Source organism: Nesoenas mayeri (genome assembly GCF_963082525.1).
Source record: "Nesoenas mayeri genome assembly, chromosome: 14".
NCBI lineage: Eukaryota > Metazoa > Chordata > Aves > Columbiformes > Columbidae > Nesoenas > Nesoenas mayeri.
The window spans coordinates 2759723-2778672 of record NC_137556.1 but is presented as its reverse complement, the minus strand read 5'-3'; the positions used below and the strand labels follow the sequence as shown (position 1 = coordinate 2778672).

At 45.0% G+C, this 18950-nt stretch overlaps 2 protein-coding genes across 3 annotated transcripts; both read right to left on the bottom strand.

The window, feature by feature from the left end:
• Window positions 1–878: 878 nt before the first annotated feature.
• ATP6V0E1 (ATPase H+ transporting V0 subunit e1) lies at window positions 879–11133 on the bottom strand. Of its 2 annotated transcripts, XR_013922840.1 has the most exons (5): window positions 10951–11133; window positions 8919–8966; window positions 3774–3902; window positions 2680–2964; window positions 879–1368 (listed from the first exon to the last, which is right to left on the bottom strand). XR_013922840.1 is itself a non-coding variant. In XM_080353570.1 (4 exons), the coding sequence occupies exons 1-3, from the start codon at window positions 11052–11054 to the stop codon at window positions 3809–3811; spliced, it is 246 nt and encodes an 81-aa protein (XP_080209696.1). In that variant the 5' UTR covers window positions 11055–11133; the 3' UTR covers window positions 879–1368; window positions 3774–3808. The 2 variants fall into 2 exon arrangements, 1 of the variants encoding a protein (XP_080209696.1); XM_080353570.1 differs by lacking the exon at window positions 2680–2964.
• Window positions 11134–12420: 1287 nt separating this feature from the next.
• RPL26L1 (ribosomal protein L26 like 1) lies at window positions 12421–16974 on the bottom strand. The gene is made up of 4 exons (XM_080353440.1): window positions 16885–16974; window positions 15268–15440; window positions 14442–14582; window positions 12421–12592 (listed from the first exon to the last, which is right to left on the bottom strand). The coding sequence occupies exons 2-4, from the start codon at window positions 15433–15435 to the stop codon at window positions 12464–12466; spliced, it is 438 nt and encodes a 145-aa protein (XP_080209566.1). The 5' UTR covers window positions 15436–15440; window positions 16885–16974; the 3' UTR covers window positions 12421–12463.
• Window positions 16975–18950: the final 1976 nt, after the last annotated feature.

Genomic DNA, 18950 nt, shown 5'->3' with positions numbered 1-18950 from the left:
GCCCTTCTATCTGCAAACAGTATTTTTTCTATTGTTTAGACAACTTTTTTGCATTTCACCTCTCTGTAGGAACACAATTTCTTTCCATTGTACTTAAAACACATCGAGCTTGACAATTCAAAGAAGAAACATTATTTTGTCTCTGAGACGTTTTAATGTGTCATTCTGGAAACAGGACAAACCCACCTCTGACACCTGAAAGCCCCTTACATGAGTAAAATGCCCCCGCGATTTCCCAAAGGAAAAGCTAGCTTCCATAAACACCTCCCAACAATCCCCTGTGAGGGGCACAGATGCAGATATTCAGTTTTCCTGAACAATGTGAAAAGAAGTTAAAAGCATTTGAAATTGAAATGACAGTGCTATCCAAAAGGAAAAAAAACAACCCACTCTTATGTCCCTGCACATAACAAAACACAGTAAGGAATAATCGCCATTTATCTTGACATGATGCAAGGAGGTAAGGAAGCGCATGGGAAGGCTCCGGTGCGTTCAGCAGTATTTATATCCTTTGAATATTTATTTAGATCCTTTGAAGCTGTTCCTTAGCAAAGGACTCACTGGATCCATCGCCGACTCCACGGACTCAGCTGATGTTGAGGCACCTCAGCAAGCTCCAGCTTACACTGTTATCATGGGCTTTATCAGCTCTGCAATCCCAGTGTCGAGTCAGTATAACACAATTGCTATGTTTTCTGTTCAATTCAAGTTGCTTGTTACTGTACGTACCCTCCAAAAAGGCCAGAGAGTAAATCAAGCTCCCGTCAAAATGACTATTTACGCTTCATTCAAACTGTATCTCTGCCACAGAGTCCCCTTGAATCGGACAATCAGAAGCATCAGAGCACATCACAACAGTTAAACACGGCACAGGAACGTTCTGTATAAAGCAGAGGATTAGTTTTATTTCCAGGCATGAGAAATTCAAGACCAAATTTCCCAATAATACAACTCATCTTAAAAAATAAATGCCACCAGCACGTGGCACTGCTGTTTCTCCTCACACGGTTTAGTTGTTTTCCAAGTGCAGTCAAAGAACAGGGTGAATGGCACAGCAACCACCTCACACCTGTGGGACAACACGGTGTTCCTACAGAACTGCAAAGCTGACTCCACGACCCATAAAAGCTTTAGAAATTTTCATCGTATCCAAAGTTAACAGACAAAAATGTACAGTACCAAAGAGGAGGATCAATTTCATTAGGCACACTTCAACGGGATAGTGGGAAAAAATACAGGGCTTTGAACGAGCCATTGGAAGCACAATAGAAAAGTTAAGGCATTAATGCAGACTCAGTATCCAACCAACTATGTTAAGGGCATCTGTGTGTCAGTGGAGTTTTCATCTGGAGGAAATCTCTTCTTCACCTGCAAAGCAAGAGGCAACTCAATTATTCCTTTCCATGGAGACAATTCACTAGTTCAAGACCTGGTTGTAAACCACAACGATTTCCATTCACAAATGAACTGAGAAATGCTCAAACAACATAGATAATTAATCTATATAGAGCTTTAAGAATAATCTCCACTCCCTTGCTTTCTTAGCAGTTTCATTTGCGAAGTTACTGCAAGTAGTTTTAGTTACACTATAAGTTGGTAGAACTAATCTACTAGAACGTTTTCAACGCTGTAAAAGCATGCAGTCATTTGGATGACGGCTCTTCTTGCACGAGTGAAGTTCCTGATCTGAGAACACAGATTGTAAACTGACAAATTTCAGGAGAAAAAGCAGCGTTAGATCCGATTGCTTAAAAGAGGCTGCAGCCCACGTTACGTGTTCTTACATGCTGTCATCAAACCATGCACTTTAGAAGTTTGTATTTAATTCCCTTTGCATTGTCCGTGCTAATCTATCCAAACCTCAACTAGAAGAAGAATGCGAGGTGGAAAGAAAGCACAGTGTATGCACCACGAGTGCTGGAAAAGCACATCTTAAAAGCCAAAAATAACTGGTGAAAAAAGAAATGGTAGCTATAGTGATGGGATTCCGTGCACTGTCAGAGAGATCCAGCCCAACTCTGGCACAAAAGTAATTCAAACAGGATTGTGGAGAACGGTATGTCCTGTAATAGCGCATTTCTAGCGAGAAAGAACATAATATTTAACTATATTTGAGGATTATTATAGGCTTTTACCTTTTTAACTCATTCTTTTTCATGAAGACAAGTTCCTTCATTTTAATCCAAAAATTAAGTCAATGAAATCAGCTCTATCGAAGGTTAAAACAAGCAGCTTCTTATAGCACAACAGCATGTGCTATACAGGTCTCAAATTGTCCATTAATAAGTTTTCAAATTATAGCTCCTTACACACACTTTCTGGCCATCCCACAATGCATGAGTTCCCTCTCTTCCTTGGTACAAATGTACCTCCAGCTCTCTGGAAAACCCTTCACTGAAAGGGGGGCAGGAAGCCCCGGTTTCTTTAGGGAGCACCCGGAGTCCAGGAGTCGTTTGTCACCTCCAGCTTGTCCTTGCTGGTCACACACATCGACCAAGCAGAAAGCAGCCAAGTTTTTATATCCAAGGCATCCCCTTGTCCAGCTACATTTCAATTCCAGATCCCAGGCGACTGAATCATCCTACAGGATCCACGGATCTGTACGCCCATTGTTAGAATACACTGGTCTCTGTTTTAGCGAACTAATTATGTGTTAATACACGGGCAGTGAAAACACACCTAGGAAATTCAGCTTGACTGACTTAGCTAATTACAGGGCTCTGCTTGAAGCAGGGCCAAGTCTCCCCCTTTAGCTTCTGCTTGATGCTGCAAAGAGATCCAGACACAGGCAGCGCAGGCTGAGAGCACCGCGGGGCGGGCGAAGCTTCGCTCCGGGGAAACGCTCAGGACGCTTTACAGACAGCGGTTAACTGAGCTGTAACATCAAGTGTCATCTGTCTGCTGCTATTGGGCCTCGTTCAACAGAACTTCAAGTAAGAGCAGCAGGAGGGTGGGCAGTTAAACCTAAAAGGACAAAAAAACCCCAACCAATGATAGAAAAATAAGCATGTCTTATTATTATTCACTTACCATCATAAAAATTAAAATAATGGGTACTTCTTTCTACAGCTACCATTCATTCGAACTTTCGCCTCCAAATGCTTCTGTTCTAGAGCAACCTGAAGTCATCATGGTAGTTTTAGTGCAAGATGATGTATTTTTGGTGGTCATGTCAGAATGAACAGCATTCCAATAGCACTACCCAGACAGCAGCCACTAGGCTCACCCATAATTAAAACTGCACACAGGCAATCATTAAATGGATCAAACATTCATCTGTCAGCTCAGCATTAGTGCTGGACATGGACAGGAGATAGAGAACCATAGAACTGCCGTTCTCACTTCGGAGCTCCCGGCTGAACTGAGCAACTCCACGTTGTGTCGCCTTGGAAGTCAAGACAGGTCTTGGATGAAACAGCAATAGGCTTGAGGAGAGTTTTAACAATGGAGAAAGATTAGGAAATCCACTTACGCCAGCTATTAAAAGACACCCCAGCATGACTTTGGTTTCTTGGTAGGGAGAAATGTACAGTTCTTACAGCCCCCTGCGTACTGAACACGGCACCGCATGACATGACAGCAGAGAAAAACTGTACACGAATTCAGTCTGAGCTTTTCATGGTATCCAGTCAAGATTAACATCCTAAATATGTTTTGTTCCAGCCTATAGAAAGATTTCAGCTTGCAATTCTGAACGCACAGCTCACACTGCAGTTCAAATTTTCCTGAAGCTTTTACATACTAAATAGATTAATAAATCTGATTATACTCACCTAGGTCAATAAATTGCAGCAGAGGACAAACATCCTTAAGGCCAGTGTGCTCTAAGATACCAGATTGTTTCATTGCTTAACTGCGGCCCAAAGAGAGGGTTGAGTTGAGCCAGAATCGCAATCAGCCAACTGCAAGACAACCCCCCAACCCAAAACAGAGAACATCAGCCACGGTCATGGAAAGGCTTGTCCAGAGCACAAGTACCATCAAAGAACAGACAACTTTCAGGAAGGTCTAGTATCAAATCAATATTTTACTCAAGCTCATACACAGATACCAGCAAGGAAGATCTGGTATTGAATGATTCTGCAACTGAAACAATAAATTGTACTGTTCCATTTAAAGCAACACAAACCCACCCGACAGCGTTTCTCTAGTGCTTTTCCTTTGATGGTAAAGTGCTTTGAGACATACAAAATGCACATATTTGTGGCCTCAGAAGATAGAAGCATAAGAGAGACAGACCTCTTCTCACTGCCTTTGAAGCATCCTTTAAACTAAAACCTCTGAGAAACATCTCCTTTTTCTCATCTGCTCTTATTTTCAGCGTACAACAACCTACCCTTTCAGATACGGTATATTTATCATCAGAGATTGAATAAAAGGTGAATTTAAACCTGGCAGAGAGGTGAGGAAATGGGGACTTGAAGCAAAAGGGCACGATGCTACAGGAGCACGAGTGAGAACAAAACCAACAGGACACCAGAGCAGCTCACAAACCAAACTGCAGGAGCCGTGGCCAGAACCGAGAGCAAGACGAATGTAGCTTGTGGAAAACATCCAGGAAAGCTAAACAGAAATAAATATTCCACTGTTAAAAGATACATTTGCTTTGTAAATATTACAAGTTCCAGGAAAAGCGATTGGTCCTTCCATGGATTTAAATCTATGTTAAATACTAACTATATAAACACATTTAGTGAACACACTGGCTCATCTGTCTGCTATTTCCAGAATGCTTTGTAAGGAGGAGAAAAAGCAGAGCAGCTTTGTAATGGGAGCTGCCACAAATGTATCAGAGAGCTCGGCAGTCATGGAAAATTCCACACAAACCTTGATGCTGTGACCAGCAAACCAAGTGCAGCTCTGCCGAGAAGCGGCGACAACAGCCAGAAGCAAAAGATGCAGGGCGGACTCACAGAAAACACATAAATCCTCTTCAAATTCACCAATACGTGTTTTCAATGGCACTTTCAGTTTGGCACAAAGTGGGGCTCTAGTGAAACCGATGCACCGATCCGGTCATGCAAGCCCTGGAATCCAGGTCGGGTTCTACAAAGCCATTAAAACATCAGCCAGACATCACCAAGAAGAGCCCATAACCTTGAAGTTGACATGTTTCCACTTTGCTATCCAAAGCTACAACAGTGTCTTTTGAAACCATGTTCATAATTGTTAAATTTACTTAAGGGGAAAAGCAAATTGGTTCTTAAAAATACCACGGTATTTATTTTGCCAGGGTTAATTTTCAGATACAAAAGGCAGATAGAAGGGGTGCCAAAGCGCCGTGCCATCTGCCTTCAGCATCCTGAGTAACACCCGTGGGAGGGCAGGAACACCAAAAGCCTGGTAAAGCACGTTATTCCCCTTCTCGCTGCACAGAAGGGAGGAAACTGTGCACAAATCTCTCACCTCTCTCTGCTTCTCGAGTTCAGCCCCAGCGTGGCTGTGAATTAAATGAGCTGGAAGAACATTTGGAATATCGATGCGTCCCAGTGGTACAACTGCGTGGTTTTCAAAAGCTGTTTGTTGGGACCACGCTGGAAACCGAAGCTCCGAGCCCAGGGGTGTTACAGGTCGGCTGCACATTCCCCTCCCTGCCCTGGTGGGGCCTAATAATTGGAACCGAAACTCCACGACTCCTCTGCGTTCAAGGTGAGAAATGGAAAAGCTTCTCCCACGTTTCGCTCGAGCGATGCTGCTTTACACAATAATCACGACAACGCAAAACAAAACGCGGCATTCACAGCAAAACAAAGCGAGTCTCTGCGTCCAATGTGTAACGTTCTGCAGTTGCTAAAATCAGGTACAGCATTCAAGCCACCCACAGGTCCTTAAATTCTACCAATACTACTTACAACAGTTAATTACCCGGCTCAGACAAGGAAATTAAAGTCCCTTATGTTCTACCAGGAAGATTTTTTTAAAAGGTCTTTGTACCACAATTGCCATCTGTCTGTGCTATGTATTACAAATGAAGGTCCTGCTATCTCTGCTTAAATGTCAATTTGAACAACCAGATTTTAATCCATTTCGAATCAGCAGCAAAAAATACCATCTTTGAAGGGCCCTGTGCTCTGTTAGGGCAATATCATGGTACCGCTTCAGGAACTGCTTTGTAAACAGCAAAATAGATTTAGACTTAGTTCCTTACAACAAGGTATAAACCATAATTTCTGCAGCAGTAACTCCTTATAGTCTTCTCAGGTTCCTGACACTCGTGTATTCTCCCTCAAAGGGCTACTGGGTACAGTCTCTGTACGCAAATTATGCACTTACACAGGCAAAACTTTTCCATAGAACAACCAAATGAACGCCATGTGATCAAGGTGGTTATTCAAAATGATTGCTCTTCAACCTAAACAGAAGAAACAGCTTGAAGTTGAAATTTAATTGACTTTAAATATAGTTAGCACAAACTCGGTTTGATGCAAATCAATTTGTCAACCAAGTGGTGCCCAATGAAGACAGGAAATTGGTTTTGCCCTATTTTCAACAGGAAAGGTAACTCAAGAGTATGAAAGAAGATCTAGCAGAGCTCTAAACAGAAGTAGATAACAGCAGCAGGCACCTACTAAGGACACTGAAATACAGCAGAACATACCTAAGACAACACAACAAGATATTTTAACCCTAACATATCCAATGAAGAATCCACAGCAATAATTCTTCTGGGCTTCCTTGGAGGCTGATACGCCAAATAAGTCTCTTTATTTAGTCACCAAAATTAAGGTCTGAAATTGTTTGCAACGCTTCCCTCAAAAAAGGAAGAGGATATTGCAAGAACAAACGTGTTTAAATAAAGCAGGAAAGAAAGCCTGGACAAGGTGACCTTTCAAGGTCCTTTCCAACCAGGGCTGGTTTATGATTCTATACCAAATTCATAGAAAAAATAGACGAGGTGATGAGACAAGTTCAATCTTGGAACGTGAGGAGAAAAGTCTGGTTTTTGTTGCTTTCTGGGAAGCAGACACTAAGTATGAAATTAATGTGGTTGGGTATAATTACTGATGGTTTAAGACACAGTAAGACTCTGCTGCTTCTACTTTTTCAAGGTGTAACTGGAGAAAATCAAAGGTGATACAGAAAACAAGTTGGAGCCCACAAGATTATGGAAGAACCCCCTCACAGGACATGCAAGAATAGGTTATAAATCACGTTAATAACACCAGACTTAGAACAGGTCTGTTTAGGTACAAAAAAAGACCCCAAACAAACAAAACCCACCCCCACACTCACTGAACTTACAAGTGAAATACCACTGTACATTTGAATACTTCACAGCATTCAGTGCAAGTTAAATTCGACAACAATTACATTACACATCATAACCCAAAGGATTCTGCAGATGCCACATGGCCTCGACTTCAAGGAAACTGTCCTTGGAACAAGAAAGAAAAAGCCTAATGTCAAGGATTTTAGAGTAGAGCATTTCTGTTAAAATACAGAGTAGGAAGAACTTCTGAACTTCAAAACTAAAGCCAAAACAAACCCAAAACCACTGTGGCTTCCCCCACAATTTACTATAACCTCCTAAAAATGAGCACCCAGTTAGTTGCCCTTTCTTAGCCAAACATTTAGGACCTACCACATGCTCAGTGAATGGGCAAGAAGGCCTCCACAGCACCGGAATTCCCAAATTTCAAGCCCAAAATCAAGTTGTTGGCATTACAAAGCTCTTCCCAAGTTTCTACATCTGCTCAGCAAAATGTCTTAAAACTGTCATGGATAAAAAACACAGAACCAAGTCGGCTGTACTTTTACAATTATCCAGAAGAATGAACTCTTGGGGCTTCACATGTCGAATACTCTGAATACAAAAAAGATGCTCACCTGTATCAAACCTGAATATTAAACTACATCAAACCTGCATGTGCCACAGGCCAACCCAACATGGAACCCAAGAGGCCTCTTCAGAAATGTGCCAACACTGATAAAATGGCTTTTGGCTGCCACTTCTTCAGATGAGTCTTGAGATTAGAGATTAATTTCTCTAAATATTCACGTTAAGGTCCTTAGAGTAGCATAAATAATGCCTAAATACTTCAGGAATGTAAAAATACTACTTGGGTTCAAGCAGAACTCTGAATAATGATTTTATTACAAGTTAGCCCTAAAGATCTAACCAGATTTTTACCAGTTTACTCTCCATAACAAATGCTTCCCAAACACATTTCAAAGTTATTTCTGCATAGCACCCTCCTCAACAGGATCAGTCTCTACAGTCTTAGAAAAAGAAAAGACAGAGAAAACAGCACCTATGGTTTCTCTTGAGGACTCCAGCTAAAGCTCGACAAACAGAAAACACTGAACAGGGGATGAGAAGCTCCTCAATGAGTCTTTTTGCTATTTCTACTACTTCTGTTACAGAAAAAGCCTTCAAAATATAACACACATTTAAAAAGAAACAGCCTCAATATATCAAAGCAAAACAAGTGTGTTACAAAAATTATTTGTGAGCTACCAAAAACCCCCCATGTAGAAGGTTTTCCGCCCACTGCCCCACCACATTTTGGGAATATGTTCAACCAAACTAAGCAAAACTAATCAGTAGGTCTAAATCAGTTTCATTTTAGAAAGAAATGAATTCTAGAATTGACAAATTGCCATTATACTTGTGAGTGAATAAGCCAGTGAACTAAGGAGGAGTGGTATCAAGAGCACTATTCAATGGTGACCTGTCAGAAGACAACAAGAGGAATCCAGGTTTTAATTCCATATTCACCAACAGGCAAATGTTTTTTTCAGCAGGTTGGTCTTTCAAACTAAGAACTCTAAGAACTGTCTATATGCCTAAATCTCTGATGCATTTTAAAAGCTACTTCCTACATGTCTTGAAGATTTAAAACAAAGAACTTTTGATTACTTTTTGATTACATCGGAACTGTGCCTGGATTGAGACGCAAGACATTATTTATACTTACAACAAGTAGCAGCAAACAGCACATGTCACCAGCATTGTGTTGATAACACTGCAAAAAGGAAGGAGAAAAACAGCTGATGAGGTGTCACGTTGTGACCGGCCACAAGATCCCTAGGAAAAACCACCCCAGCAAACAAGTTTAACTTTGATCATATGGGAGGTGACTCAACACGAACATTCTAACTTCTTCCATATGAGTAAATGGCAGCTGAGACTCTGCAGAACCGACGGACTCCGGCAGACAGAGGTTATACAGATGTGCTTAACAAACATCACTGTGAAGAGGAGCACAATCAATGGAGCGTCCTGGCTCCACTTCACAGGCACTTCCCCCATTAAGATAGTAAACTACCAAAGCTGGGTATTCTAATGCTAACAGCAAACAAACAACATTTTCTACATTCACAAAATCCTGCTTACAGAAAACTTCAGTATCAAAATAAACCTTTTAATTTTATGTCATGAATGAGGGGTTTGCAAATTGAATACAAAAGGAAATCTCAAAGCCACTTGAAATTTGGTGTAGGGTAAGGTTTTCCTTTCTTGCCAAAAGGAAACTGTGACAGACACCAAAGTTCAGCTGAAACGAAGCAAGAACAAAGCAGCTTTTGAAATGGAAAATGGTTAAAACTGTAGCTAGACACACATATGATTTTGAAAATGGTGGAAGGAAATGAGATTTTCTAACAGTGAGTGATTTGTGCAGCTCATTAAACTTGGTAGCAAAGTGGAGGTTTATTTCCTTTTCCAATCATAAAAAAAGAATTTGTATCTATGTATTTCCCCCCACTCAACAGAGTAACACAAACTCATGCTAGGTCAGTAATTTCCAACCCTTGTGTGACTTGGATAACACTAAATATTTTTCATCTATCAGTACACATTCACCTTGTCAACTTTCAAACAAATGCCACAAGCTAATGCAGCTTTGGGAATCCCTCGTTTCCAAGGAGTTCCAGAGTCATTGCTTGGGAGTTTTAAGGATGGGTGTAGAAGATGATGTATTTCTAAGCTATTTTTAAGGACAGGCAAGTTTTGAGGCACAAAACACACTTAAGGTTTGAAATTAAAGGAGTAAAATATCAGACTTGAACAGAAGAACTTGGGGAAAATTCCTCCAAGTTCAGATAAACATCTAACAGAAAACACAGTTAGTACCTGTGGAGCAGAGGGGATGTCAGAGAGAGGAAGAGAGATTTAGTGGTCATTATCTCCTAGGGAAAAGAGAAAGACAAAAACTCGTCTACTTTTTAATCCAAGCAGCTACAATCACTGCAGGAAAAAACCCCTCTGCCCAGATGCCTCATGTGTGTCCTGGGGCAGCACAGCTACGAGGCCACTGGTGGGGATTTGAGCACAGAACTGAGGTTGTTACAGCCACATTTTCAGTCTTATCCAGCGTGAAACTAGAGGGTGGTGGAGCAAGTTAGACGAGGTCAAGGAAAAAAAAGAGAAGGAAAAGAAGGAAGTTGTTGCTTGAACACCATCTAACCGACAACACATCTTGCCACAGGACGCTGTGTAGGTTTACAGGATTTGAGTGAAAAACTTAGAAGGGGGAGGGATTTTTAGGGCGCGGAGACACCGCTCCCGGCCCTGCGCTCCGGGGGCCTCACAGCTCTGCGCTCCGGGGGCCTCACAGCTCTGCGCTCCGGGGGCCTCACAGCTCTGCGCTCCGGGGGCCTCACAGCTCTGCGCTCCGGGGGCCTCACAGGTTCGCGCTCCCGCCGCTCGCCGGTCTCGCCCGGGCCTCGGGCCCCCCCGCCCTCCGCGCTGCGCCAGAGCGGCCGAGGGGCCCGCAGAACCACTGCGGCAGGAGGCGGCGGCCCCGGGCCTGGCGGAGCGGCCAGCGCGGCCCACACAGCGGCGGGGGAACTCGGAACTCGGGAGGGCCGGAGCCGCAAGGCCGCTGCTGCCCGCGAGGGCACAGCCCATCACGGCCAGGCCGCCGGGCCCCCCTCACACACTGCCCCGCTTCTCCTGAGGGGAAAAGGAAGGGGCCCCCAACCTGCCGCCGCCCCCCGGCCACTCACCCGCGGTTGGGCCCCTTGGGTATGAGCCACGGCAGGACGCCGCCGACCAGTCCCCAGAAAACGCTCATGACGATGATGGGCACCGTCAGGCCACCGTACGCCATGGCGGGGGCGGCGGAGAGAAGCGGCCCGGCCTGGCGCGGCGCCTCCCGCTGCCCTCAACCGGCCGCAGCGCCCCGCCCCGCCTCCGCGCCTGCCAATCAGCGCCCGCTACGTAGCCGGAGCTCGCAGCGCGCCTGTGCGTGAGCGCTTGGCCCCGCCTCCATTCTTAGCTCCCCCCCCGCGCTCGACCACGCCCCCTCTTAGCTCCGCCCCCCGTGCTCGGCGGCTGCTCCGCCGGGTGACCCGACCTGGGGCACCGAGGAAAAGGGGGAGAAGCAGCTTTGGGGTGAAGGTGCGGCTTCTGTTGGGTCAAGAGCTGGTTCTGAGCTCAGCTACAAACTGCGCAGATGGAGCCCTGCCCTTGCGTTGGCTCAACAGCCGAGAAGCTCCCTGGAAAATAGCCAAAGCGACGCAAATGAACCCCAGGGACCCTGCAGCACCCTGGCTGCAGGTGAAGAAAAACCTTAATGTGTGGATGCATCAACTGCCAGGGATAAAACTTCTGAGCCTACATAAAAGCAGCGACATTCAAAGCCCACCTTCCAAAGCTGCCTTTGTATTAACGCCTATAAACGATCCCAGAAATGCAAATACAATTCTCAATTCTCAGCATCCTGCAGAGCTTTCCAGGCAAGAGCTGAATTTCCTCCTCTCTACATCAGCAATTAGAGGGGCCATTCACCAAGTCAGGAAATTAACTGCAGCGCTGTTCTCAATGCGCTGCAGCAGCCCTCAATTATAGATGTACAAAGCTCTAAAACAACTAATTTCCACTCAAAGAAAAGTTCATCCAAAATAGCGTTAGCAGCTCTGAGTCTGCCTTCCCTCCCACCCTTTTTGAACTGGTGAGGTGAACCCCCCATCACAACCTCTAGCACCAATGTGAGACCCCTGAGGCACCACATGGCACTGCACACATGCCTGGTGAGCCTCTAAAACATCATCCTTTACTGCCAAATTCACAAGGTGATTGAAAATAAACGTAATTTAAGAGGATTGCAGAAAGAGATTCATGGCCAGAAATAGCTTACTTCAAATGTCTGGGGAAACATTACAACTATACGGTTTACAGAATCAATATGTTCATTTAAAACTGTGGACATGTTTAAGACTTAATTATCAGTGGAAGAGACAGAGGAGCAATGGTCATTTGATGTGTGTTTTCAGGATTGTGCTGCTCTTCCCATTCCTTTATGGGGAAAAGAGTCCTTGGTTTTCTTAAAAGTGAAAAAAAACAAGTGTGAAAAGCTTTTTAATTTAGTGGAGGTATTTTTTACATAGCAAATATCAAAACATGAGAACGAGTATTTAAATGCTAACCAGATGCACCATATCAAGACATTCTAAAGGAGAAGACACGACAAGAAGTTTAATTTTAGCAGTTCTTTAATGGTGTCATATAGAAAACCATCTATTCTTGCATCTTTTCGATTGTTTCTTCCTTGTATTTGCCCTTCTCCTTTCCAACCTGGCGAGATTTGGCTTTACGTTCCAAGATCTTTTTGCGATCTTTGTCCAGTTTTAGCCTAGTGATCACCACCTAGAGAAAGGACAAATAATTTAGTGTCTCTTCAATGTTAAAATACAGCAAGTGGACAGAACTGTGGTAACAGCACGGCCCAGAACGATCGCTGCTGACTGACTGCGCCAACGCACCCGAGTTTATTGCCACAGACCATCTAATTCGGTTTGAGTAGAACAGAGGTTGTGAATTGCCTTCTGTGTTTCAAAACACCGAGCTATGTTAATTTTTCTGAATAAATCCAGGGATCAGAACATACAGGCAGTTTTTTCAATGCACAACCATAACATTTGGCCAAACTGCAGAGCAGCCAAATTTCTATCCATCTGCACAATAAAAGAATTACTTTGAAGGAAATCTAATTTCCATTACGCTGCCCAAACATGATGGATACCACCTCCACCTAAACACAGAGCACAGCTGAGTCTTCTTTCCAGTACCATAAAGGCAAGTAATAGATAACGATTTTAATTTCTCCATGTTTTAAGCAATGCCACCTAAATTTCGGAACACTGAAAAGCCGTGCTGCTGCTAGTCACGATCATACCACTTGCAACAGCCAATACATCTGCATAAACTACAGGCAACATGCATCATAGTGACTCATGTAAGGACAATTTAAAGAACACATCTGTTATGAACAGTTGCGAGGCAGCCGGGCAGTTGTCAGGTGTTATTAACACAGACACATAAAGATAATTTGCTATCAGAGCTTCAATGGTATTTCGCAACAAAGCAGAAGGAAGCTGAAGCTCTGGTTTTCAGCCTTCAGTGCTCTCTGTGTCCCGCAAAATGGCAAAGAAATAAACGCTTTGATATTACTAAAAGGAGTACTTAAAAAACACAACTAACAATCAAATCCTAGAAAAAACAAAGGCTGCAGTGGCTCAGTTCCACTGTGCATTCAGGTCTCTCTTAATTGTAATTAATTCCTCCCTCTTTACCAAGGAGAGGCAGAAAACGGTCACCCATCTGACTGCAAATTTGCAACAAACAAAACATACTTCTGTTCCTTTTGCCTTAACTAGAATCTTTATCAAATTAGAAAAAAACTTTCATGGGAGGACCAGCATAAACCTCAATTTCTTCCACTGCTTTTTACCGCACAGGTAACATGTGCACGAGTTCCACTGCAATGTCACCTTGTCCCCCAAATATTATTACTGCATACAAGTCATTATGTTGTTTTGGAATAATTCTGCTCTCCCTCTGCTGAACACACCAACTACTTACATCAGAAAACCTGTTACAACTGGATTTCTTCCACCAACACTTCGGCGTGCGTGCCCACACGGCAAGGCTGAAGCAGACTCACTTCATCTGCTTCAAACCAGATTTTGGCCAGTTATTCTGTTTAGTTTGAACTGTTCTCCTGTTATGATCTACACAGGCTTTGCCTGGTTTTTACAAACTAGAAACACTGTAAATCACTTGAGGCTCAAAGCAGATTCAGACAAGCTTAGCTCACAACCGTCCACAAGAACAAATCACAGTTCTGAGCATCTATCTGAACATTCCTAGGGCCTCCATCAGTGCAAACACCACACAGCAAAGAAGGATTGTTCTGAACCATCTATATTGTGCTTTAAAAACACCAAGCTCTTAAAAAAAGTACATTAGAAGACCAGTCTCTAGCAGCTTCTCCACCAAATAAGCCCTAGAAATACGGAAGAGCTCTTGGGTTGCACTGTTCCTTCTCTCCCATCATGACACCACAACATTTCCTTATTTATCACCCCCCTATGCTGTACTATTTCAACCCATTATTCCACACGCCTTAGCAAGGTTCTGCTCATGTCAGTAGCAGCATCTTCATTTGCCAAAAACCAGGTCTCCCACACGTCAGATCTCCCGTTATGCGCCGTACCTTGCTGGGATGGATCCCCACGTGGACAGTTGTGCCGTTGGCCTTCTCACGCTGCACGCGTTCAATGTAGATGACGTACTTTTTCCTGTACACCTGGACCACCTTGCCGATCTGCTGGCCTTTGTAGTGTCCCCGGACAACCTAAACAGGACCATGAGATGCAGAGCGTCCCATACTTCAAAACTGCCCCTTAAACAATTAGCAGACCTTGAGAAACACTGTCTAATTATCCCAGAAGAAAACCAGAACCGCACGGGTTGAAATCACAACTCAGCTCTTTGTACACACGTGCTACAAAGCCACCAATTACTTGGCAATTTCAGCAATCACTAAAACGGCAAATACAATGGATCAGAACTGTACTTTTATCTAATTTTCTCCACAATAAACCCCAACAAAGGAACTCTGTATATTTTCAAACTGAAGGACAATAGTCAACCTTAACAGCTTAACTTTGGATTCACTTCTAAACTGATCTTTTTAAAATATCACGGGTATCCAACAGTCTATAAAAAAGAAAAGAAACAATCCTTTGTTTTGTGCTTTATTGTTAATGCAGCATGATAATCAATGCATGTACCTAAAGTTGCCAGCACACTTATGTTCCTTGTGTTTTCCTTCTCACTGTTGTGATCTCAAGAAACACTCGATAGGCCAAGTCTATGACTAAATTAACTTGTATTATTTCTGCCAGACTCAGTAAAGCTGTAGCATCAATTTGAAGTTGTCTGGCTCTTCCTTTTTGTACAGGCTGTACATGAAAACCAAAACCCAGACAGAAGTTCACATGGGACAGTACAACTTGAAAGACAGACAGTGCAGCTACCTGGACCTCATCGTCCTTTCGGATGGGCATAGAGCGGACGTTGTATTTCTGCCGCAGCTCCTTGGAGAGTGGGGAGGACATGATTTTTCTTCGAATGTGAGAAGGCGCATTGAAGTGGCGTTTGCGGTTCTTGCTGCGGTCTGAGGTCACAAACGGATTGAACTTCATTTTGGCTGCATAAAGAAAAACAACAGTTTGAGAGATGCTTGTAACTCACACACACACTGTGCTTCATCACCTACCCACACAAAGTACGCTAGGACATACAAAAGCAATTTTAACTACTTTTAATCCCACCCCCGGTTCATGTACCTTTAAAATCCAGACTTCAAATAAGGTTTAAGCCTCTTCCTTGAACAACAATGACCCTGTGACTGACAGATCTGCTACCTACATACATCAGGCCATTCTTTCTAATCCAAATTCTCAGTAGTCAGGACACCCAATTGACGAGTGCTCATTTTTCGCTGTACTATACACTGCCCTTGTGTATAAAGCAAATATATATTTCGGACTCACAGAGACGGGGAGCTCATGCTGCACAGGTATCTCAAACAAAATATAATGCCTGACTCAGGAACACATTTTGTAAATCCATTATACCTTTGGTCTTCCCTGAATCTTAACAGCCACGCTACAGTTGTCTGTTATCACACAGAATCGCAGGATGGTTGGGGTTGGAGATCACTCAGTCCCATCCACCTGCTAGAGCAGGGTCACCAGAGATCACACAGGGTCATGTTCATGCAGGTTTGAATGTCTCCAGAGGAGACTCCACAACCTCTCTGCGCAGCCTGTTCCAGGGCTGTCACCCTCAAAGTAAACAAGTTTCTCCTCATGTTCACATGGAACCTCCTGTTTCAGTCTGTGCCTGCTGCCCCTCACCCTGTCACTGAGCACCACTGAACACTCTGGTCCATCCTCGAGAAACTTATAGACATTGATGAGATGCCCTCTCAGCTCCTCTTCAGCTCAACAGCCCCAGCTCTTTCAGTGTCTCCTCATCAGAAAGATGCTTCAGACTCCTCAGCATCTTTGTGTCCCTTCGCTGACTCTCCAGCAATTCCTTGTGCTTCTGGGTTATGTTATGGTTATGCCACCACTGGTCCTGACTGACAAAGCCAGGTCCATTCCATGATGTTTATTCTCAGCTCCACAACACTCATGTTCTATGCACTTGCCCCTCCTGCGCACACCACCCCGGGCACACCGTGCAGCAGCAAAACACACGCTGCCTGAGCTGCATTAACCCAAAAACCACTACCAAACACCAGACCGCAGGAGCGCGGGCTCCCTCCCGGGTCTGAGCTCCCTCCGAGCGCCAGGGCGGGCCTGTCCCACCGGCCACCCCTGCGGCCCACACCGGCTCCCCCGCCGCCCCTGCCTGACCCTGGGGGCCAGCCCCGCTCCCCTCCCCAGTCAGCGAAAAGAGCCCGGGCCACCCCAGCAAGGCCCGAGGGGACCGACCCCCTTCCCGCCCCGCTCCTGCTTCCCCGAACAGGCCCCGCCGGGGCCGCCGCAGGAGCCCCGTCCCGCCGCGGCCAGCGGGGCCCAGCGCGGGGCCGCCCCGCGCAGGATGGCGGCGGATGGAGCCGGGCCGGGCCGGGCCGCCCTTACCCCGCTGCTGCCGCCGCGATGGCCGCCCGGAAAGAGGAACGCGATACGCTTCCGGTTCCGCAAGCGGCCAACGGGATGTCGCGAGATCCTGCACCCGGAGCTGGGGTCACCTGCGCCCCCTGGCGGCCGGCGGGCGCAGGTGCGGCAGGGAGGGCACTCGGTACCCGCCCGGGCATCACCCCCCGGTAACCGCCTGAGCATCATCCCCCGGTACCAGCCCGGGCATCATCCCCTGGTAACCGCCTGAGCATCATCCCCCGGTACCGGCCTGAGCATCATCCCTCGGTACCGGCCTGAGCATCATCCCCCGGTACCGGCCTGAGCATCATCCCCTGGTACCAGCCCGGGCATCATTCCCTGGTAACCGCCTGAGCATCATCCCCCGGTACCAGCCTGAGCATCATCCCCCGGTATCTGCCCAGGTATCAACCCCTGGTATCCAGCCGAGCGTCATCCCCTGGTACCCGCCCAGGCGTCACTGTCTCCAGTACCAGCCCCAGCCTATTCTGTCAAGCTCCAATTCCCCTGCCCAGGCGCTGTGCCCGTGGGCACCATCACCTGCCTCCATAAACCAACTCACCTGCACAAACTGCTCGCACTTCAGATAGATTTGGTGCTATTACTTTTTTCTTTTCAGGAACAGATTAATTTATTCTCAAGGAAAATCATTTATGGCAGAATGTGATGCTGGTAGAAATGAACCGATGGCTCAGGTGAAGCAGCACACCCCCTCGTTTGGGTTCTGGTTTATAAAGATCAGATGGAAAAGCTTCTGGCTTGCTGAGAGTTGTACAAATGCCTTTCCCAGGGCCTTTGCTCATCTTTTATGCAAAGTAAAGGACCTTTGGTACCTGTTGCTTCTGGAAGCCCGAGTTCCAATCTGTACGTGATGCTAATTGGAAGATCTCTTCCTTCATTAAGACGCTGTACAGCAGTGTTGCGGTTTAAGCTGAGCTGGCGATCACAACGACAGCTGGTTGCTCCCCAAACAGGGGAGAGAATCGAAAGGGAGAAACTCATGGATTGAGATAAACACAGTTTAATCAAATAACACTACTATACCTTCCCAGCCACCCCACACCCGTGGGCAGAGCCTCAGGAAGACCTTGGCTCCCAGACAACAGCTACGGTAACAATAAACTCTTACATTCGCATTGTTCCAACTCAAAGACAATGGAAAGAAGAACATTAACTCTGTCCTGGGGTGTCACCTGCTTGTTCTCAAACTAACGACTGTGCTAGCTGCAAAAAAGACAAGTTTCTAACTGCGTAAAGAAAATTAACTCACTTTCAGTCAAACCAGCACAAGTGGGCACCAACACAAGTCAGCAATACCACAGCTTAAAGGAATTTCTTTCTTAATGCAGTGCAGATATATAGTGTCCAAATTCACTGTGTGGCAACCCTTTACTATTCAATCGTTAATAATTTCCTCAGATGCTTATTTCTAAATACTTAGTGAAGCAAGGCTGAAAGGAAATTAGAGGAGGAGGGGAACAACATACGGGTTATTTTATATACCAAGTGGCACGGTGACTAAAGCCAAACCCAGCAAGTTCCAAGCACAGGCCACACACCTCTCATAAAAAGGAGGTTAGAACACTTGGTACTGTTCAAAACCAGGCACTGAACGTCCAGACGTGACTCAGATCCCATTACAAAAGAGCCCCGTGTTAACCTTCTACGCAGTGACCTGGCTTACAGCGGTTTCATCGTGTGATAGCGCTTAGTTCATGGAAAGAATAATTCTGAACGTTCCTTTAGGTTGATTTTGCAATAGGAGTGCAACAAGAAGCCAATCAAAACATGAGTTTTATTTTTAATGGTAGAACTAAAAAGGCTAATATTTTATTAACATAAGGTTGCAAATTGAGAGAAATGCCAGAACTCCACTGTAAAAATGCAAACGGTTTGTGCTTTAACCATTGCGGTGACATACGACAGGACGACGTCCTCCCCCCGGCCCTCTCAAAGACTGTTGAGAAAACACCCCACTGACATATTCCATCTGAAGCTTCAAACAACCTCTCTAAAGCAGATCCCCACCACAGTCATTTTCAGCCCTA